Source organism: Oncorhynchus mykiss, chromosome 3, assembly GCF_013265735.2.
Source record: "Oncorhynchus mykiss isolate Arlee chromosome 3, USDA_OmykA_1.1, whole genome shotgun sequence".
NCBI classification, from domain to species: domain Eukaryota; kingdom Metazoa; phylum Chordata; class Actinopteri; order Salmoniformes; family Salmonidae; genus Oncorhynchus; species Oncorhynchus mykiss.
This window is the reverse complement of record NC_048567.1, coordinates 30,576,487-30,600,217: the sequence shown is the minus strand read 5'-3', so window position 1 is coordinate 30,600,217 and position 23,731 is coordinate 30,576,487. Positions and strand designations below refer to the sequence as shown.

At 40.3% G+C, this 23,731-nt stretch overlaps 1 protein-coding gene and 1 long non-coding RNA gene across 10 annotated transcripts; both read left to right on the top strand.

Moving 5' to 3' along the window:
- Positions 1–6,390: 6,390 nt before the first annotated feature.
- LOC118951153 lies at positions 6,391–8,115 on the top strand. Its single transcript, XR_005042958.1, has 2 exons — positions 6,391–6,630; positions 7,085–8,115. It is a non-coding gene; the product is annotated as an uncharacterized LOC118951153 (long non-coding RNA).
- Positions 8,116–9,132: 1,017 nt separating this feature from the next.
- On the top strand, positions 9,133–22,420 carry LOC110517778 (prenylated Rab acceptor protein 1). Of its 9 annotated transcripts, none has more exons than XM_036973806.1 (7): positions 13,351–13,495; positions 14,055–14,149; positions 14,561–14,584; positions 14,739–14,951; positions 15,182–15,279; positions 19,567–19,668; positions 21,113–22,420. In XM_036973806.1, the coding sequence occupies exons 2-7, from the start codon at positions 14,076–14,078 to the stop codon at positions 21,202–21,204; spliced, it is 603 nt and encodes a 200-aa protein (XP_036829701.1). In that variant the 5' UTR covers positions 13,351–13,495; positions 14,055–14,075; the 3' UTR covers positions 21,205–22,420. The 9 variants fall into 9 exon arrangements, 8 of the variants coding, with proteins under 8 accessions (XP_021451375.1, XP_021451360.1, XP_036829701.1 ...); XM_036973804.1 differs by lacking the exon at positions 13,351–13,495 and adding an exon at positions 13,670–13,849 and having other exon boundaries at positions 13,999–14,149; XM_021595700.2 differs by lacking the exon at positions 14,561–14,584 and having other exon boundaries at positions 13,346–13,495; positions 13,999–14,149.
- Positions 22,421–23,731: the final 1,311 nt, after the last annotated feature.

Sequence of the window (23,731 nt, the reverse complement as noted above, 5' to 3'; positions counted from 1 at the left end):
GTTGTGTATGTATTCCAGTTAGACTCTAAACCCCTTTAAAGCGGATTAATGTGCTTCATTTTAAGAAGTTATTTGGCCACTAAAGTTGTGATACAAACTTTATTAAAACATATAGGCCTTTGGGCTAGACTACATGAGGTGTGATACTAACCTTATTAAAACATATAGGCCTTTGGGCTAGACTACATGAGGTGTGATACTAACCTTATTAAAACATATAGGCATTTGGGCTAGACTACATGAGGTGTGATACTAACCTTATTAAAACATATAGGCCTTTGGGCTAGACTACATGAGGTGTGATACTAACCTTATTAAAACATATAGGCCTTTGGGCTAGGCTACATGAGGTGTGATACTAACCTTATTAAAACATATAGGCCTTTGGGCTAGGCTACATGAGGTGTGCGACTATGATTCGAAAAAGTCGCAAAGAAAAGGCATATTTTATTCATTCACAAATGATAGGATTAAGTCTGAAGGGTGACAATATTAGCCTGTCTTTACATATACTAAATAATATATGTGTGAAATTTGTTTTGATTCAGAATCAACCATTATCATGCACCTGTCTCGAAACAGGGGCAGCGGAAAAAATACATCTATGCACTTAAATAGCGAATGTAGGACGCTTTTCTCGTGGCTCATTTTCATGCCTGCCAGGTAGGCTATATTCCTGTTGTAAAGATAAGCAATGTGCTTAATATTAGAAAAAAGTTGAGGAATAAATATAGTAAGCCTAGCCTATAGAAAACTGATGGGATCGTATTATTTGTACTAAGTTTTCCCTCACTATAGCTGCACTTCTCCACATGGGCAGACTTATAGTAGTCTTCTCCCCTTTGAATGCTCACGCTCATCCTTGAAAAATAACATAAGGTCTGAAATAGACACCAAAGTCAACATACTGTACAAAGAGGCCATTTTTTGATCTACCGCTCTGCTAACTAGCTAGATTTTTTTTTACCTTTATTTAACCAGGCAAGTCAGTTAAGAACAAATTCTTATTTTTAATGACGGCCTGGGAACAGTGGGTTAACTGCCTGTTCAGGGGCAGAACGACAGATTTGTACCTTGTCAGCTCGGGGGTTTGAACTCACAACCTTCCGGTTACTAGTCCAACGCTCTAACCACTAGGCTACCCTAGACAGAGAAAGGGGACGTAAGAAGTTCATGGATTGGACACAGAAGGTCTCTGATCGCGCTGGTGAACGGTAGCTGATAGTGTCAGCTAGAGATTATATTTAGGAGCTTCCAGCAGGAATTTGTGGTCTTGCTGAGGTCTTCTCTATTGCTAATTACCATTTCAATATTTTGTAAATTGAGGCAAATATATTGATAAAACTCACCTTGTCCGAGAGAGAATTGCACTGTTAAGCCTACACTAAACACAGACCTTATATGAAGTAGTGCTAAAATCCCAGATGCAAAAATGAATGGTGAAAAAACAATTGGAACCATTACTGGATTAATGGCTAGGTCTTATGGGTATTATGATGTGTCCACAGTGCTGGACTATCAGCCATATACCACATCCCGTCAGACCTTATTGGTTAATTAAACCATGGTATTGTTGAATAATTGTCATGTTCTGACCACAGTTCTGTTATTTTATTCTTTGTTTTAGTATGGTCAGGGCGTGAGTTGGGGTGGGCAGTCTTTGTTTGTTTTTCTATGTTGGTTTTTGTGTTCGGCCTAGTATGGTTCTCAATCAGAGGCAGGTGTCGTTAGTTGTCTCTGATTGAGAATCATACTTAGGTAGCCTTTTTCCACCTGGGTTTTGTGGGTGTTTATTTTCTGTCTTTATGTTGCGTGTGTGTGCATTTTAGGTAGTGGTGGATTTTCTTTACTTTAACTTGGCACCCTGTGGTTTTTGGGTTGTCTCGTTGTGTGTCCCGCGCCCTGTATTTGTTGGGCTTATTATTTTGTTGTGCCTGAGTAAAGCACTTAACCTCAGTGGAACTCTCTCTGCGTCGGATTCCTGCACCCACCTAGTCCCGCGTGGCAATAGTTTCTGATTGGCTTGAAGGTCATTCTAGAGTGTGCATTATTTAAGTGATAATGCCCAAAAAGCCCATGTTTGGAGGATATGCTGGCACAGGTGTTGTTAGGCCCGAGACGAAGTCCAAACACCGGCTTCGAGAGCATTATCACTTTTATACAATGTCTTACCAACATATTCAAATAATGATTTACATATTTTCATTAAAAAATGTATTTTGATCAATTTATTCATACTATTTCCTCCTTCCACAAGATATAGTCCTGACACAAATCTAGGGTTGCTACCCAAACCGGCTGGTCGTTCGTTCTATCGGTTTGGTTGCCAGAGACGTGACCCAGTCGTTCAGTCTTTTTCTTCTGTATCAATGGACGTGACCCAGTCTGTCACACCCTGATCTGTTTCACCTGTGTTTGTGATTGTCTCCACCCCCCTCCAGGTGTTGCCCATCTTCCCCATTATCCCCTGTGTATTTATATGTGTGTTCTCTGTTTGTCTGTTGCCAGTTTGTCTTGTTTGTCAACCAGTGTTTTTGTTCTCAGCTTCTGCTTTCCCAGTCGCTCTTTTTCTCACCCTTCTGGTTTTGACCCTTGCCTGTCCTGACTCTGAGCCTGCCTGCCTGCCCCTGAGCCTGCTGACATGTACCTTTGCCCCTCCTCTAGATTATTGACCTCGGGCCTACCCTGACCCTGCCTGCCATCCATGTACCGTTGCCAAACCTCAGGTTTACTGACCCCTGCCTGCCTTGACCTGTCCATTGCCTGCCCGTTGGATCATTAAACCATTGTTAATTCGACGTGTCTGCATCTGGGTCTTACCTTTATACCTGATACAGTCGTTCATTCTAAATGTTCCATTGCCATACTGGCGGGCAACATTCTTATCCCTTGCTTGCTAGCCAGCCAACTATGGCTAATGTACAGTCACATCAAAAAGTGCAGCCAGAATAGCAGCATAGTAGCTGCATTTGCGTTTGTTTAAGTTGTTTTCTAGTGACATTTATTTGGGTACATCCATAACGATCTCGCCTGGCATAGAAAATGTGTTCTCTCATCAGAACACCGTTGTTCAGAGGAGCTAGCCAACAACACAACTCACACAATCACTTCAAACTGAATCTGGAAAGACAGCAAACTAAATCAAATAAAATTGTATTTGTCACATGCGCTGAATACAACAGGTGTATTACTTACTTACTTACTTACAACAGGTGCCGTGAAATGTTTACTTATAAGCCCTTAACCAACAATGCAGTTTTGGGAAAATAGAGTTAACATATTTACTAAATAAAGTAAAGTAAAAAAAAAGTTACACAATAAACACAATAAAGTAACACAATAAAATAACAATAATGGGGCTATATACAGGGGGTATCGGTTAGTTGAGGTAATTAAGGTAATTTGTACATCGGGGAGGACAATGAAAATAGTTCGGGTGGCCATTTGATTAAATGTACAGCAGTCTTAAGACTTGGGGTTAGAAGCTGTTAAGGAGCCTTTTGGACCTAGACTTGGCGCTCCGGTACTGCTTTCCGTAGCAGAAATATAACTTGGGTGACTGGAGTCTTTGACAATATTTTGGGCCTTCCTCTAACACTGCCTAGTCTAGAGGTCCTGGATGGCAGGAAGCTTGGACCCAGTGATGTACTGGGCCGTACGCACTACCCACTGTAGCGCCTTATGGTCGGATGCCGAGCAGTTGCCATACCAGGCATTGATGCAACTGTTCAGGATGCTCTCGGATAGCGCAGCTGTAGAACTTTTAGAGAATCTGGGGACCCATTCCAAATCTTTTCAGTCTCCTTAGGGGAAACTAGCTGCGCTTCGTTTCCTGCCTGTCTGTCTCATGACGACTCACGACATGTTCATTACTATGGGACAGCTGGAGATCGAATTTGAACATTAAGACAATGTTGCAAATGTTGGAGAGACAGACAGCAAGGTTTAGACAAATCTCCACTGTTGAAAACTAAATGTTAGACTAACAGAGAGATAATGTCTAGATGCTTTTTATTGTGGAGATCAAGTTTATAAATTGCCTGGCTGGGCTGATGAGACAGTGGATTGCTCAGTCAGATGGAACAGAGTAAATATTCATTTTAACGTCATAGATTGCCCCAGTGGTAACTTGTGGAATAGACACTGGCTGGAATAGCTTTTAACCAATCAACATTCAGGATTAGACCCACCCGTTGTCTAATTATGAGATAATGCAAGGATGAGATATAGTATATGGCCAATATACCACGGCTAAGGGCTGTTCTCATACACAAGTCAGACCTGCCAATCCTGTCCAATTTTTCATAGTACCAGATGGGCGCGGCAAATTGGAGATTCAACTCGCAAATCTAGTGCAAAGGCATTTTAGAAGCATTGCCTCTATAGCTAATACCGGACACTCATTAATTATTCATCGCGCAGTCTTCTAAACTCCAGACTCCATTTAATGCCAATATGTTTATATTTATTTTTGATTATACTTTTTGTGACTGGATCATAATTACAGTTACAGTTACAGTTTTTCAGGTTGCGTGATCCTCGTAATGTTTACGTGGAAAATACAGAATTAAATGTATATCACACTCGCACAAATGCGACCAGTTATTTTTCGTATTTGCATTTAATTTATTTCACTAGCAAATGCGAGTGAACTGCTGGCATTTTAGAGACCACTAAATGACAATATTATGTTCGCTAACGTTAGCTTGAAACAATTAGTGTTTACCTTTCCAGTCGGCAAACTCAGCATCACAACAGGAGGGGCAGACACTGGGTAGCTACGTGGAATAATGATGTATTAATCTCCATGTCCGTTGACACAAACTCCGTACATGCCTCTGTGTTGTAGCTCGATAATTGTGATGTTAGATTTACTCAGTGGATTTATTTTTCATAAAAATGTGCAACAAAAAAATCAGACCCTATTAATTTCTGCGTACTTTTAACTCGGTTCTCGTACAAGCGTACATGGACAGATAATTGCGTAGTCGGTACGCAAAATGCGAGCATGTCTGCATGTTTGTAGGCGACGCAACGCGGAGTGCCTGGACACAGCCCTTAGCCGTGGTATATTGGCCATATATCACAAACCCCCGAAGTGCCTTATTGCTACTATAAACTGGTTACCAACGTAATTAGAGCAGTAAATATAAATGTTTTGTCATACCCGTGGTATACGGTCTTATGTACGGCTGTCAGCCAATCAGCATTCAGGGCTCGACCCACCCAGTTTATAATTCCTTATAATGCACTGTATATTTGCATGGTAAAATTCAATGTCTATTCTTAGATTGCACCTCGGTCACTCGGTCGCGTCATGCCATTGTTATGAACGTTCTCAAGCCGCCCTCTACCGGCGGCGCGATAGTGATGCCAGTCATTCTGGACGGAGGCTAACACTTTTGTGCCTGCAAACACTATGACATTGCTAAAGTAGTCCAATATTTAGTTAAAAAAAATAGCTAGCAATGCGAACGTTAGCTAGCTAAAATCTGGTGGCCTCCCCTCAATTTTAGCTAGCTAGCTAACGTTTTACTGCATCTAAAGTCAATCTGGATACATCAAAACGATGACAAAAGGTGTTCCTACTAATTGAATGTCATTGTATATCCAAGCCACTGTAATGCACTTTTGATTAAATCTTCAACGCTCATTGACGATGCATTGCGTAGAATGCTCAGTCGGGCATCAGTCCAAAACAGTATTTTGACGAAACATGCAACCCATGATATTAATGCAGCGCACATTGGAAGGGGGCTTTGCCTGCTATACTTACCTAGACACTGAACTGAAAACACAATGAAATCTTATGACACAGACCAGCCTGGTGGTAGTGACTGGGAAGCAGGTATCAAATGATTTAGAGCGGGTGTGTGTTTGATTTGGCAATTTAACCAATCTACACTCTTATATTAATCTCTTGTTATGTATTATTATATATATTTTTTGTAACCTTTATTTAACTAGGCAAATCAGTTAAGAACAAATTCTTATTTACAATAGCGGCCTACCCCGGCCAAACTCTAACCCGGACGATGCTGGGTCAATTGTGCGCTGCCTATGGGACTCCCAAACACAGACAGTTGGTATAGAGCCTGGACCCCAACCAGGATCTGTCGTGACGCCTCTAGCACTGAGATGCAGACCATTAGACCATTTCGCCAATATATCAATAGATTATAGGTTTTCTCAAAATATTTCACATATATAGTTATAAACAGTTATAGTTATTAAATAGTTTTGTCTTTCTCATTTTATTATGGATGCATAAATTATTACTCAATCCAATTTCAATTTAATAATCCAATTTTCATATTTTATTTCAGTTTATCCCATTTCAGAGCGCTCGACTGGACTTTTATTTAGAAAATCGCGAGAGAAAAACACGTGACCGGATGTAAGAACCTCACACTGCTTTGTTTACGTTACTGGGGGTATCTATTCGACTAGCATTCCTCAAAATGTCAAAAATAGAGTTGCTGAGATTGTTTCTCAACGAACGATTGACAGCTGCTGCTGATGAGATATTTGGGACAATTGAAAAGACGATTGTAGAGTACCAGGAAGAAGTGTCCCGCACGAAAGAGGAGAACAACCGTCTACGGAGGATGCTAAGGTTACAAAAAACAGGTTTGGGACATTTTAAAACGCATATGGGCACTAGCTAGCTAACTAGCTTCTACTGCTTTGATATTACTGCATCTAGCTAGTACTGATTCATGTGAAGCTCATCAATATTTGCCCTTCTGACTCAAATTGCATTGCCAGCATAGCCCCTTGGATTCTTGAGAGCTCATTCTATAGCTACCTACCTGCATTCTACACGTTTTGTCAGACCCCCAAAAGATGCAGGTTTGCCTGGCCTGGTCACTATGCTGTAGGTTTTACAAAGTAAGAATCAAAAGACAATCTTGTGCATCGGGTGGGAGGAAGCATAAGCTATGAGTGGCAGGTGTTTGAATCCCGGCTGTGGTTTGAATCCAGACTCGGCGTGTCTTTGTTTTCTACTTATTACTACATACATTTATTGCTTTCATCATGTTATTTGATAATTTTTCTATATTTTTTATCCATTCTCCCTCAGACTCCCAGCCGCTGACTGTCTCTGACGAGGATCTTCCCCCTGAGCAGCAGCACTGTGAGCAGGAGTGGAGCCCAAGTCTGGAACAAGATGGTCCAGAGGCCACACAGATTAAAAAGGAGCAGGAGGAACTCCGGACCAGTCGGAGGGAAGAGCAACTTCAATGGCTAGAGTCTGGTACCAAAGACTTCACATTCAGTCCTGCCTGTTTGAAAAGTAACTATGATCCGATTCAGAACCCAACTCATTCATCACATCTTCACCAAATACAAAGTGAGGAAAGCAGAGAGAACCCAACTCATTCATCACCTCTTGACCAAATACAAAGTGAGACAAACAGTGAGAACCCAAGTCAGTCCTCATACCTTCACCAAATAGAAAGTGAGGAAGACGGAGAGAACCCGGCAGCTCAGTCCTCATATCTTTACCAAATACAAAGTCAGGAAAACCGAGAGAAACCATGGCAATGCCGTGTTTGTGACAAATGTTTCAACAATATTCATCATCTGAAAGCGCATGTGAGGAGTCACACAGGGGAGAGACCGTATAAGTGTCCTATATGTAGAAAATGCTTTATGACAACAAGCGCATTGAATAGACATCAGACAATTCACACTGATGGAAAGCCGTTTAGGTGTAATTATTGCGGCAAATCCTTCAAATGGATGAACTCCCTTGGAAGGCACATAAGGATTACCCATGAGAGGGAGAATATATGACATTACCTGATGTGGGGAAAGGGCAATAGTTGTTCTGAGAAAGTTACATCCGGATGCTTTTTATATACTATTGCCATATAATATTATAATATACCATATGCTATTGCCATATAATTACACTATAACAAAAGTGAACACTATGTTATAGTTAATTATAGGATATCTATGGCTATTGTGTGTGTGTGTGTGTGCGTGTGTGTGTGTTGTCTTTTAACATGTTTGTAACCACTTTCCCAGGGACTACAGATGGAATTATACATAAGTCTTGATCAATGTGCATTATCTTTGTCAAATAAATCAAATATCTTACACCTATCTGTGCATAAATATAGTTTTTGTCTTGTTCATATGGTGTAATGTCACATCTGTTTTGATTTGTGTTTTGTCCTTTTCCTTCAGTGATCACAAGAGCCAAAACATTTTCCATATGCCTACATTACTATCATTTTTTTTGTACCTCAGTGATCTTTCTGTGCACAATTGGAGGCAAAAAATAATAATAAATGTAACACACCACATCTGTTGCCATAGTCTTATCCCTATTCCTCGCGCTAGCTTGCGACTCTACGTCTTGCAGGAACGCGCTCACCGGCCAAGCACACGCACTGTCGTGGATGCGAGGTCCGATCCCTTCTGACACCAATGTAATGAAACAGCAAGGAGCAGGTCTTGAACCCTTGACCTTCTAGCCCGAGGTCCGGCGCGCTATCGACTGTGCCGCAAAAGAGTCGATTTCCGCGCTTATAAACCCAGGGTCGTTACAATACTATAATAGATTGGAATAAAAACAACATGTTTCATCCCCATTATGTATTTATCCGAGTTATTTACTTCACAATAAGCCAGATTCGAGTAACCTTTGTGGTGCTGAAGCTTGAATCAGCAGCCGTGGCACAATCAATCGAAAATGGACAGCTCATGGTGCTGAAAGTAGGCGCATTCCAGTAATTCATTTCAACCGTCTTCATTTTAGTTAGACTTTACTAACAACCAGAGGGCTTTGTGTTGGAACCTATTTCTTCATGTTTAAGAAATAAGAGGTAGGCCTACCTGTTTGACAGAAATTGGACTGGGCTGCTATATCCATAGTTTTGTAGGCCAATTCCTCCATCATGCACTCTTTAAATAGCCTACCTCCGTGTCAGTGAAGGACTGTTAAGTTAAAACCAGGACTCGAATTGGAGGGTAATGAGAGGGTATGCCATAGATCTACTTTTATTTTATTTTTTAGAAAATGCCCAAACGCGCAGGGCTACCAATTGTTAGCTTAAGACTTTGAAGAAAATAAAACAGATCCGATTATTTAAAGTGACGCTAGAAACAAGCTGTAAAATACCCATGGAAAGACGTGATTCCGATGCTTATGCGATATCATTGTTTAGTTTCTTTGCCATTGAGGCTGAGATAAAACCTTCTATAGCCTAGGAGACTGATCATGAATTGATTAAGCTATTCACTTTCTGTACAATATAATATTTTTTTTTACATTGGGTTAAGCCATGGAAGAAGAGTAGCCAGCAGTTAAAGCTTACATTTGTCCGCGTCGGTTGGCCTACTCGTTCTAAGGGTGGAAAGGTAGGCCTGACTTTTACCACGCTCAGTTTCCTAACGACGTCTCATATTTAATTATTTGCAAATAGGGACAGTTTCGTTGCAAACAAGACACACTGATTTGGCATTGGAGAAATGTGATAAAATTAACACAAGGGCCTATCTCTCTGTCCATTCTTAGCCTGTAATGTCGGTAGTTTGTGTGGTATTAACAAATATTGAGATTCGGATCATGTGACTTGAGACTTGTTTGTGACTCGAACAATAGTGACTTGGTCCTCCCCCTGAGTGGTACAGATAAGGAGCGAAATTAATATTCCTTATCGTTTATGAAATGGAGAATGTTCATAGAAATCCGAACTGACGATGTCCACTCCACTCCTGTAGGTAGCGACATTGCAGAATGCGTTAAGCCGTGGTGCGCACTCTACGCATGCTTTTTTTTTGGCACAGCAGATCCATGAACATCTATCATTGATGAACGAAGTTGTTGTCAAATAATAGCGTCGTCACTGATTGTTAGTTAGCTAGCACTAGCATTCTGTAAACATGTCTAAAATACAGTTGTTGAGAGCGTTTCTCAACCAGCGGCTAACTGTGGCTGCTGATGAGATATTCGGGGCAGTTGAAAAAACGATAGCTGAGTACCAGGAAGAGGTTTCCCGTTCGAAAAAGGAGAACGACCGTCTACAGAATATTCTTGACATCGTTATTAAACCTGAGATAAAGTTACAAAGAGCAGGTTTGTGACATTTATTATTCAACCTACATTTCATACACCTTGATAATGTTAGTTATTTCATTTTGAGAGCCAGTGTCGACAAAAGTAACGTTATGTCTAGACATTCTTGAGGATTCAACGCGCATGCTCGCCCCCAGGATTCCTCCCATTCCAGCCATTAATTCCCTGTTATTGTTGGGTGTAAATTCACTTGCCACGTAGCCTAATTGTTTTTGGCCCGTTTTAGATTTTTTGTTGATGCACTATAATTCAGTCAATATTTGATGGATTTGTATATCCAAAAGCGTTGAGTATGTTATTCCATTATGCAGCTGTTAAATCTACCAGAACTGTATTTTTGACCTTTTTATCAATTTTGATAAATAATGTAACGTTGTAACGTTAGTAGACTTCTCTCCCTCCAGACCTCCAGCAGCTCACTGTATTGGACGAGGAGGTTCACCCTGAGCAGCAGCCCTGTGTGCAGGATTGGAGCCCTAGTCTTGGACAGGAGGACAGCGAGCCCATATGGATCAAAAAGGAGCAGGAGGAACTCAAAAAGCAACTTCAGTGGCTGGAGTCTGACACCAGAGAGTTCATATTTGATCCTTTCTGTGTAAGTGATTATGATCAGGACCCAACTCAGCCCTTGCAAATCCAAAGTGAGGAAAATAGGGAGAGAGATTCTCAACCAAACGTTGTAACTGGACAGATCAAAACAGAACCTGATGAAGAGGACTACAGAATATCAGAACCAACCTGTTCTTCAGCTCAGAGTACAAATAGTGAACATGTCAATGGAATGGAAAGCAAAGGAGCCCAGTCTCTTTTAAAGTCACACAAACCAAAGACCACAAAAAAACAAAAAAGAAAACAAACTTATAGCAGTGCAAATGGCATGAAATGTACTCCCTGTTCTTGTAAGGTTTGTGGCAGGTCTTTTCGGTACAAGCGTCCCTTTTTTAATCATGTGCAAAGTCATGCACATATAGAGGATAAAGAACGTGTCTGTGGTGTGTGTGGAAAGCACCTAGATTCTAAAGAGAATATGAAAGATCACCTCCAAACTCACATCGTAGCTGAGCCTGAGTTTTGTCATGTTTGTGGTAAAACGTTCACCACGAAGCTTAGGCTGAAAAAGCACATGAGGGTTCACACAGGAGAGAAACCATATCGCTGCGATGATTGTGGCAGGTGTTTCAGTGATGCCGCCAATTTGATCGGACACAAAAGGACTCACACGGGCGAGAAACCATATTGCTGCCAGGAATGTGGCCAAGGATTCACTCAAAGTGGACATCTGGTTTTGCACAGGAGGAGACATACTGGGGAGAAGCCATATCTCTGTTCTGTTTGTGGCAAAAGTTTCAGCACCAGATCAAATTATACAGGACACATGAGAGTTCACACAGGGGAGAAACCATATAGCTGCCATGATTGTAGCAAATGTTTCAGCAATACTGCTAATCTGAGTGCGCACAGGAGGATTCATACAGGGGAGAAACCATATTGTTGTGATTATTGTGGCAAAGGATTTGCTCAGAATGGAAATCTTAAAATGCACATGAAGACACACAGGAAATAAATCTTATAGGCTAATTGCTGTATTTGTGAGAAATATCTCAGCACTGACATCCACCCAACTTGAGAATCCAAGAGAGAAATACATCTCTTTCGTGACTGTGGCAAAGCCTTTGCACAATGGAAATTTGGCAAGGCATAATGAGAATGTACAAAATGTATAACGTGTCAGAACTCAGCATGAACAACAAAATTTCAACAGTTTGATAACACTGGAGATAACTGTGATCTGGCTCATCTGACAGTGATTGAGGTTTCACACACAGTGGTGAGAGACTATACAAGTGTCCTATAGAAAATGCTTTATCACAAGTGTATTAACTAGGTGTCAAAGGAGCCTAGTTGAGGAAAAATTGTAGGCCTACATGCAATCCCTGCTTCAAGTTCTTCAAATGGACTCACTAGGAAGGCACATTCACAACAGGGAGAAAACATGTCAGGGCCTTCAGGGAAAGGGCATCAGACAGAGGATTGAGAAGCATATTCTCACTTCCACCAGTAAGAAGAGATGGGATCTAGTACATACCCACAAGAACCCAGCTCTTGGATCAACAAGATATGACTGTACTAGCTTGAACTTACAGAACATTGCTAGAAGTCCACATGAACATTGTGCAACAGATTGCTGAGCAGCAGGAGTCCCTGCTTATTAGTATGACACAGGACACACGTTTGAGCTGCTGTCCTGTGTCTTGAAAACAAAACTTTGCATTTTTTGTCTTGAAAGTAAAATGCCTTCTCCAGTAATACATCATATATGTTTTTAACACTGTTGTGATGTTGTTGTCTTACTTTTCAAAGTGTCCGTTACTTCATGGCTTTCATACCAAAACTATAGTCATACCTCTGAGTTTGATGTCAATTTGCCTGCAAAGAAAATAAATACTTGTCTATTTCATTGTATATGTATTGACAGGTATAAATACTTAGTATGCTATGTTCCAGGTGAACTATTAAATGTGCATGGGCTACCATCTGAAATGTGTGCTTCTTATTTCAACCAGAAACTTAAATATGATAAAATATGAAAATGTATGATCATTTTTAGATCATACATTTTCCAGACATCCAGAACGTGGCACAGAATAAATAACAGATATGCTGTAATGGGAAATTATTTGGCTAATTCTTTCCCTGTGTTTGATTTACTGTTGATATGTAATAAACATAATTGTGTGGGAAGACACAGACAGATGCATTCCCTATGTTTAAGTCGCTTTGTGCCTGTTAGTATAAAATGATCTATTGTAACTAACTATTTATGATATTATTTTTGACCTGTTTAACTGCCAGTATGAAATGTCTGCAGGTGTTTAATGTTATGGTTAAAGTTTGACCCAAGACTGGATTTAAGGACACATTGATAATGTATCTGTGCCACTGTGATTCTGTAGCAGCTGATGTGACTTCCTTCAAGCCTCTGGCTGGTGTTTACAGAACATTCGGTGCTTTGTGATTAATATATAAGGAGCGTTAGACATTTTCTATGCTTCTTCTGTAGGTGTTTCCCTCAATTGTTGTATTAAACCGGATTGATTTAGATTTGACTTCATCAACAACTGCACTCCTTTTTGTTCACCTGGACATTCCTGTTACATAATGTTAATTGATAACTCATAAGTCATAAATAGCTATCAGTTATTTATCTCATTTTCTGCTCCAATTAAATTGATCATAATTTTGACTTTTAATTTGAAATTCATACAATAAATTATACCGGAAGTTAGACCCAGCGGTCAGTTTCGTTCCACATCACATCCGCTGAGCAACAGCACAGCAGAAGTCAATTTTTGTGTTTTTGTATTTCTGAGCACAGCAGTGCAGTAAACACTTTCAACAACTGTGAGTATTCCTTCAAAAATATGATTTCTGTAACTATTTTGTATGTAGCAAAAGCTATTCGTTTTCATATGCAGTGATAGAATATTGGCTAAGCGTAGCAATAATTGACATGAAGGAATGGTGATGTGGCGTCTTCGACCGGAATCGTTATTTAGTGTACATTTTTTTTTAAAAGGGAGATATTCAAGGTTTTGAGTAATGACAGTGAACAACTTGTGTGTTAGCTAGTTTCTGTGATTCAGTTATTTATATTCTAACTACCTAACTAAACGATGTTGCAATCGAACTGTCTGTGGGCAAGCCCATAAATGATGACAAAAATGTTCCATTCCATAACCCAAGACTCTCCCGACGGTCTCTAGGTTTTTCACTGTGCATGATTAATTTGTTACAACAATAGAAAGCCTAGTTTTGCATTGTGTGAGAGGATTTGTTATTGCTTGTGAAACAGTGCCATTAACCTTTTAATGTTTATTTTCTGTCACTGCCATGTTGTATTTTAGCCTACATCTTTCCTACATCGGCATCCGTTACTCTAATGAAATCTGGTGTCCCAAAGGGTGAGAACTGCCTTGTAGACATGGACTCCAAGGCAGGGGATCTCTTCAGCGCTGAGCCAGCCGACGCTGCTGGATCGGGAGGTGTCATGGGAAGGTGTGTGCTGTTGTTTTTCTAGCTCTTTCTCTATCTGTGTTAGTTCATCTGTCTAGTACATGGCTCGCCAATCCTGTTCCTGGAGAGCTACCCCCTCCTGCATGTTTTTGCTCCAACCCCAGTTGTAACTAACCTGAACAGGTTTGGAGAGCCCTGCTCTAGTGCCAGCAGTCTGTAAACCTGGTCCTGGAGAGCTACAGGTTGTGCAGGCTTTTGTTCCAGCCCAGCACTAACACACCTGAATCAACTTGATGCGTTTTAGCACCATGTATCTCTCTCGGATCATGGTTGGTGACTGGTTCTGGTCCAGATACATTTTATATATAGTCCTCGTGTGTAGTCATTCTTCTGTGGCTATTATTGTGTGGGAAAGTTGTGATCTGAATTTGTCTCGTATTCTTCTTAATCTAGCCTACCACTAAAGGAACTAGATGAGTCAGTTTGTCCTTTCCTTGTATTATACCTGGCTATGATGTATTGTTGTTCATTCTGTCCACGATCAGTCTCTTGGTTTAATGCTATACAATTATTCCATCTCCCCATACCTCTTGTTTAGTTTACCACCCTGGCTTTCTGCCTTGCCTCACAGGCTGTGGCTGCCCAAAGGCCTCTCGCCCAGTGTGGCCAAGGAGTGGTTTGATCGTCGCCGTGCGTCCATCCGTCCCTGGGCTGGCTTCGTGGATCACAGGAAGTTCACCAAGCCCCGCAACTTTGGTGAACTGTGCCAGAGGGTGGTGCGCAACTTTGACACCTACAACAGCAACTACACCTTCATCTTCCTCGGCCTCATCCTCTACTGCATGTAAGAGCTGTGGGACAGGAGTTTAAAGACACTGTGTTATTCAGTGAATATATAAAAACAGTAATTACATATTGCATATAGACAGACTGCTGCCAGCAGCCTGTTTTATTTTCAAATTCCAAATCTCAGTTTGAATAGGCCTAGATCTATGCTGGATTGAATTGATTTAGAATCTGTGATTATCAAAGAGTCACTCTTTCCCTCTTCCAATCACCCCCTCTTTACCTCAGTATCAGCTCTCCCATGCTGCTGATTGCTTTGGCAGTGTTTGTTGGTGCCTTCTACATCATCCACCTCAAGTCCCTGGAGTCTAAACTGGTCGTCTTTGGTGAGTAAAGCAGTCATGTTCTGTGAGATTATTTATATGGAGCAATTTCAGTGCCAACAGATTGTATTTGAATTCCATCATTTTGAAAATGTAATAGGATATTGAGTTTGAATGTAATATTTTTGAAAATGTAATAGGATATTGAGTTTGAATGTAATATTTTTGAAAATGTAATAGGATATTGAGTTTGAATGTAATATTTTTGAATATGTAATGCACAAATGTAGTAATTTAATTATTGTATTTCATGATTTGACACTGAATTGAATGAATATAACATTGCTTTATTTAATTGAACATTCAAATTCAATATTTTATATATTCAGTTTCAATATGGTAGATATTGCATTCATTGTCTATGTATCTAGTTTACAAACTATCAAGTTGATCAAAGTTTCATATATTCAACTTCTCAGATGCATTCAGATTCAGTTCTCTAAATTCAGAGTCAAAACCAGAGACAACATCCTGGTACTTTGCCAGCCTGGAATGGTAGAGGAAAGACTCAAACACTCTCTGTGGTAAACGGAAGCTTCTGGCAGTTTCTGAAGCCAATGTGGCATGTAGAATTTATTTTCTTCCTATGAATTTGGCTCTAGCATCTGAACCGTTTTAGCAATAAGCTATTATGACCCCATTCCTTGAAGGTTAGACTCTCTGAAACATGGGCGTGCCTTCTGTTCCCCTCTGTGAAGCCGTGCAGGACACGTTAGAAGGGAGTGTCACAAACGTTTGGCCCCCCCATAAGAAAATAGTTGAATAGCCCGGTTAAAGCCCTTCCAAGGATAGTCTTTCCACTCCCTATTTAATCTTGCTCTTGTGACTGACTGAGTTCGAACCAGGCCTCCTGCATGTAACAAGACTGTTAGCCCGCTTAGCTAAAGCCCATAGGGGTGAGTTTAGGAAGCTATCATGTCTTCAAGTCTCCAGCAAGGTTACTCATCAAAAGAGCGTGGTTCATCAAACCACCTTGGTTACATTTAACCCCACTTTGACCTCCTACTGAGAGATCATAGCACCAGTGCATTTGGAAAGTATTCAGACCCCTTGACTTTTTCCACATTTTGTTACGTTACAGACTTATACTAAAATTGTTTAAATATTTTTTCCCCCTCAATCTACACACTACCCCATAATGAAGGCACATGACAGTCCTCTTGGAGTTTGCCAAAAGGCACCTAAATGACTCAGACCATGGGAAACAAGATTCTCTGGTCTGATGAAACCAAGATTGAACTCTTTGGCCTGAATGCCAAGCATCACGTCTGGAGGAAACCTTGCACCATCCCTACTGTGAAGCATGGTGGTGGCAGCATCATGCTGTGGGGGATGTTTTTCAGCGGCAGAGACTGGGACACTAGTCAAGATCAAGGTAAAGATGAGGGGAGCAAAGTACAGAGAGATCCTTGATGAAAACCTGCTCCAGAGCGCTCAGGGCCTCAGACTGGGGTGACGGTTTACCTTCCAACAGGACAATGACCCTAAACACACAGCCAAGACAACGCAGGAATGGCTTCGTGACAAGTCTCTGAATGTCCTTGAGTGACCCAGCCATAGCCCAGACTTGAACCCAATCGAACTTCTCTGGAGAGAATGGATCTGCAGAGAAGAATGGGAGAAACTCCAAGCTTGTAGCAAGAAGACTCAAGACTAATTGCTGCCAAAGGTGCTTAAACAAAGTACTGAGAAAAGGGTCTGAATAATTATTTGTTTTCATTTTTTATAAATGTGCAAACATTTATAAAAAAGTTTTTTGCTTTGTCATTATGGGGTATTGTGTGTAGATATAGATATAGATATATATATATATATATATATATATATATATATATATATATATATATATATATATATATATATATATATATATATATATATATATATATATATATATATATATATATATATATATATATATATATAATTTTATTTATTTATTTTTTAATTCTAATAAATTAATTCTAATAAATTAATTGAATATACACTATCACAATAAATCCATTATTTTTTTAGTCAGGTCTTAAGAAACATTATATGAGTTGACCTATTGTATGTCATCTGGCTATTCTCCATGCCAATGGTTGTAGGCTTGTTAACTTAGCTGACAAGATATCCTTATAAGTCCCATGCCATTATTTTATAGTAAATTACTTTTTATTATTAATAATATAATTGAACTTGGCTGAATAAAATAGAAAGGGTATTTGTCCCATTCCGGAGTGAGTGCACATAGGAAGTGGCAATGTTGAGCGTAAAAGTGAGGTCCTATATGCTAGATTTAGTTATTTGGCAACTTTAGTTGTGAATGATATAAACTTTAGAATGTCTTAGAAATCAAAACATAAATGGGCTGCATGATGTGACTACAGGCTATTGATGTTTTGAGAAAGTCGCAAAAAAAAGCTTACGATCTGTTCTTTGCCTCAGGCTACACAGCTGTTCTCTCATCAAGTGATCCTATTTCACCCATCAGACTACTCTCAATTCAATCTTGTCTTTACCAATATGTAACGTTTAGAATGTCCCGTTATAAAATGGGCTGGAAAATAAAGGAGAGCCGCACACTCTTGGAGCTCAGATGCAAAAATGTAATATCCAACTTTTCGACAGCCAAGCTGTCTTCATCAGGGTATAATCACAAACACTGTGGGATGACTCATTTATATAGTGTCAAAAGACACACAGGTGTCTGTAATCATGGCCAAGAGTGGCCTAATATCATTGGTTAATTCTCAAATATTAAAATGGCATACAAAGAACAGTATACAAACAAAAAATGGATAGCATACGATCATAGATTCATTTTAGACTGCTGCTTACAAACAATTACAATGGCAAAGTCACAATAATCACAATCACGGCTTCAGATCAAAGTCTACGTTGAGACCGAAGGGAGCAAGGGTCTTTAAGTTAAAGATCCAGGCAGCCTCTCGTTGGGCTGGAACAGGGACAGGGGGGAAAAGCATGTCACCTGTATGCACTCGAATAGCGAATGGAGGCTGCGCTTTTCAATGATGACTGGTAGACCACTTCGGTTTCATAGCGGAGCATGTGCTTAATATGAACAGCTGAGAAATAAATATATTTATAATAATATTACGCATCAACCACTTTTGAGGAGTATGCTCTCGTAGCGCGTCAGATGATGTTCTTCCCATGGGCTCTCCAACCATGTTACTGCAGCTACCCAGTGCATCATTTGGGAAGCCAAGTGGGATCTGTTTGGGAAAAGCGATAATAACATGTTTTCGCAACGAAACATATATTTCACTAAACTGTTGACAGCCCCTCTGCACGCTCGAGAAAGGGACAAATGGAGGGAGGAGAGGGAAACGCATGGTGGTGAGATTTTGTAGCTATAAAGGTAATGTGCGACCCAATGAATTATGTAAATCTAAAATAATTCCCTATTACTAGGCAATTCAAATTCACTATACTCGCAGTCCATCTGTATGGACCCTGCACATTCAACGAACCAACAGCACAGCCTAGGGCTTTACGTTCTCTCCCAGACTCATGGATACATTTTGGAGCTTAGCATAAGGAAACCAGTCCATACAGTATTTATTTATTTTATCTTTAACTAGGCAAGTCAGTTAAGAACAAATTCTTATTGGGTTAACAGCCTGTTCAGGGGCAGAACGACAGATTTGTACCTTGTCAGCTCGGGGATATGAACTTGCAACCTTTTGGTTACTAGTCCAACTCTCTAACCACTAGGCTACCCTGCCGCCCCGTATGTATGCATAACAATTACAGTCCACACTCAAAGGCTAGACCAATTATGTACCAAATCTTAAATCACTTTTGTTTTGATGTTTTTCTGCCATGTGTAATGCCAAGGTAATCATCATTTTAATTCAGTTTTCTTTTTTTTTTACGGGTTTGGTCTCATAAGCCTATGCATAAGCTCTAATATGCATATGAATGTTCTGGATGAAATCATCACTTTAGAAAGCCTGTCCATTTTTGTTTTGTCAGTCTTTGAAACAATATCCACGACGACCATCTTTTACACTCAGTTTCAACCTGCTGTTTAACTTTCCAATATTAAATTGAAATACAATTTTAAAACCCGAATGCAATGTTTATTCAATTCAGTTTCAAATAAATGCCATTACGAATTGGAAAATGTACAATTCTAATTCAATATCCTAATACAAATTCAACATTTATGGAATTTGAAATATCATTTCTGTTGGCACTGAAATCAATCCATAATTTGGGTGTAGAGTGACTAGTGTTTGAAATCTGTGTGATTTAAAAAAATATATATTTTGACCACAGGAAAAGAGGTGACCGGACCTCACCAATTGGGTCTGGCTGGGGCGGTCTCTTTCCCTGTGTTCTGGTTGGCTGGTGCAGGTGCTGCAGTGTTTTGGGTCCTGGGTAAGTTACAACCCCCATCTCACTCTTTACTGTACACATCAGACCTGGGATAACTGTCGACCTAGGCCTAGATATGCATTATGGAATGTATTTCTCTTTGAAGGAGACAAATTATTACGGATGTAACATTCCCCGATTTGCATGGGAGCCCAAACCGATCCAAGTGTAGCTTACATCAGTCAACACATCAATTCACTTTACGAATTGCAGAGTCACTGACATGTTTTGCTCACATGACATACTTTCGACCTGCTGAAGGTACCTCATATTTTGTGACAAATGATGCATCCTCTCCTTCATTGTCGAACTAAGCATGTAACTGTGTTGACAGCAGTGGAGGCTGCTGAGGGGAGGACGACTCATAATAATGACTGGAAGGGAGCGAATGGCATCGCACGCATGGAAACCATGCGTTTGGTCTATTTGATCCCATTTCGCTCCAGCCTTTACCATGAACCCGTCCTCCCCAATGAAGGTGCCACTTGCCTCCTGTGGTTGATAATCATTGATCTACGAGCAATTTTGCTTGTCATCAACCCCAAGGATTATCAGTAGCCTAGTCAAACTATGCACTGGGCCCAGCTTTGTTTGCCGACCAACGTGAGGTAGGCGGCCTGTTTCTGATCTTGCACATCTGCGGTCGTCTTCTGTATTCAAATGCTAAAATGGCTTGCGCGATATTAGGCTTTATATTAGTTGAGTTACAACCTCTGTGATTTGCTAGATTGTTCTCTTTGCGCTGTTGAAAATTGTGTTTTACCAGAATAAAAGTAAGCTACCGGGGAGACAACTCTCATCTGGCTCTACCTGCTGAACGGAGCTTACAATAGATTTTATTTGGATTGTTCATGTTCACCATCAGCAATAGTTTTGGTAGTTTTGCTTTAAACAATCAGTGTGCATGGTCATTTTTACGTACATAGGGTAAAGTTGATAACGAGGAATCCCTTTTGCGAGGTACACTGCTGGAGGAGAGTAGAAGCTAACTTAATAACTTCCAAACGGTCAAAACCATTCGATTTTGAGATGGTGGGGGGCTTATATCCAGAGTTGTGTGTATATATATATATACACTGAGTATGCAAAACATTAAGAACACCTTCTCTTTCCATGACACAGACAGGGGAATCCAGGTGAAAGCTATGATACCTTATTGATGTCATTTGTTAAATCCACTTCAATCAGTGTAGATATGTTAATAAAGAAGGATTTTTAAGCCTTGAGACCATTGAGACATGGATATTACATTTTACGACACCGCTAGGATTTGAGTCCATTAATTCCCGGCATGAAAATTGTAAATTGATAGGAATGTAGTGCTAAGATTAACCATTGTGTTTGGTTTCTCAAAATGGAGCCCTAAATGTAACCTAGGCTTCTACTCTCCTTTTTCTCAGCCCCTTCTATCCCTTCCATTTGACTGACTCTCTCACTTCTCACTCAGGCGCGACGATGTTTGTGATTGGCTCTCACGCTGCCTTCCGAGAGCTGGAGGGAGGATCGGAAATGGAGGAGCTCTTCATGGAGCCTGTGTGAAGGCATTGTGATAGAAAAATCTGTATATCTGTGCCATTATAGCATCTGTGACAGCATTGGCAGCGCCATTGAGGCTACAACCCATAAGAATCCCCACGCGGGTGACTACTTTAAAATGGCAGAAGCACAGTGGAAGCCCTCAATGTTGCTGCCCATGCTAAAACAGCCTTTTGGCCACTAGAGGCCTCTTATCTTTCTCTGTGTGGACCCTCAACACTCACCTTTGACCTTTTTTAAAAAATACAACACAGAATGCACCTTGTCATGCCTCTGAAGTGATTTGCTGTTACTGACCCTCTACAACTCTGTAAAGACCCTAATAGTACTCAATTTAGAAGAATATGTTGATTGACTGTCGTACGCACAAAGAGTGACTGAGACGTGGTTCGTGTACCTCAGCACACTTCATACTGTATGCCTACTTCATACTGTCTTTTCCAAATGTGGCTGATACCTGTCATTTTGTGTTTAATATCAGTCGGCCTTTTGTTTATTGCCTCTACCTTCTGTTTTAATGTTCCCTTGTGGATATCTAATAATTACAAAATGTCCCTCGGTCAACTCAAGACCTGACATGTTACAAAGAACATCGCCACAGTAATAATTCAGATTTGTTTAAAAAAATCCTATATAGCTGATGTTGACTAAGTACTCAGTGAGCACCATTAAACTGAATGAGGGAAGGAACATCAAATCGCCAACGCTTCTCTGACTGTGGAAGAAGTGCCATTTGCAGCTCTACAATGTATTAATCCAACTAGAAGGAATGGTTCTTTGAGACAAATTGCATTTTCTTTAAAGCAATGCTTAGTGGATATTCCAGATACCTAATGGTGATCAAGCATTATGTTTAAATCATATTTTGTATTGTACCTACTGCATCTACTTTTAGTCGTGTGCAGGCATGTGGTGCAGTGTTGATGGGTAAACTTTTCATAATTTATTAGCTCTACTTTATGGCTTTGATATTTAAAGATCAATATATTATTTTTTTAAAATATAGATTTCATACTTGTCATGCTATCTTTTTGCTATTTTTTGGGTATTTTTAATGACAATTGGGAAGTGCAATAAACTATCCTACCTAAGATATTGTGAGTGTGTGAGGAAGTCCATGCATGAATTCTGAAATATTTGTGTCCCTTTTGCGCATATTATTTATTTGTGGTGATTTAAAACATTACATTAAAAGGTATTAAAGGTTGTGTGTATATTCTGTATGTGCCAAAATTGCAATACTTTGTAGGCCCTTTTGTGTCCTTGGGTGTGCCGCCCCCTCCCCGAAGAGGATGTAGTTTCCCCCTACTTTTCTCTTTCTCTCCGTGTCCTCCTTCCTGTCCTTCCCTCCCTCTCTCTGACACTTCAGTACTAACCCCCCCCCCCCCTTTCCCCCCCTTTATACATGACCCCTGGACACTGCTCATCAAGACAACCCCATGCACAGGTTGCTATGGAGATGACCTTGGAGGTTCACCCATCCATCCACACACACTTCACTCACTGGCATGCTGCACACTGCGGCAAAGCTGGGCGATCGATATTCTATTATGCGGAGGGGGGGAGAGAGGAGTCTGTAAGAGCTCGCTGCATGGACATGTGGGAATTTAAGGGGAGGGGGGTGTGTGTGTGTGAGAGAGAGCGAGTGTCAGTGATGTAGAGTATCAATGCAGTTTATACACCTTTTGTGAAGAGCATTTTACCCCCCCATTATGTTTACCTCGTCATCTCGATCAATGCTAAGCGTTTATTCCCCCACCCCCACCCCCCCTGTTGTGGAAAGCTGCATCATAAATGTCAACTACTGTATTCCCTGTAGTGCACTATATAGGGAATAGGGTGCCATTACGGACAAACCCTAAATGTGTGAGGGATGAGGTGGTGTGTTTTTTTTTTTTACCTACAGTAATATCGATAGTAGATTTTATCCACTGAACACAGCTATTTAGCCCAGATTAATCTTACTCCAGGATTGAGAACTATGTTTTGGGGAGAGTGAAAGTGTTTTTTTTTGTCCAGGATTAGGCTTAATCTCAGTCTGGGAAACTGGCCCATACTGTATCTGTACTCTTGTTACCAGTAGGTACAGAATACAAGGCAAGACTAACAAAGCTTCAGAAATGTAAAATGCTGACGACATGATATTCTTTACTCGCAGAACATTTTGTACATTTGTTTCATTAATGCGGAATATCAGTTGTCTTGGGAACCATATGATCAGGGAGCTTTGTAGAATTGTTGTTTTGTTTTTCTGCTTCACACGTGGTCATGTATCCTGCATTCCTTCTGTTTGGAACTGTTTGTAGGTTTCACATGTACTTTTGTTTAGGTTTCAACATCAAAGCCAAAACGTTTACTTGATTTGGCCGTTTGGTACATTACCCTGGGCTTCTGCAAACTCAGAGTCTTCTATCAATTGTACATTTTGCAGTGTAACCTGATATGATTCTCATCATTAGATGGCGTCCTAGCGCTCTGCCAATATGTCCCTCAACACTATAGATACAACAACGAACACAGTAAAACACTA

Coding starts and splice junctions, on each gene's coding strand:
- LOC110517778 (XM_036973803.1), top strand. CDS start 13,804: ATGATGACAAAAATGTTCCATTCCATAACCCAAGACTCTCCCGACG. Junction 13,850..13,998: donor AACCCAAGACTCTCCCGACG/GTCTCTAGGTTT, acceptor GTTGTATTTTAG/CCTACATCTTTCCTACATCG. Junction 15,280..19,566: donor GTCTAAACTGGTCGTCTTTG/GTGAGTAAAGCA, acceptor TTTTGACCACAG/GAAAAGAGGTGACCGGACCT.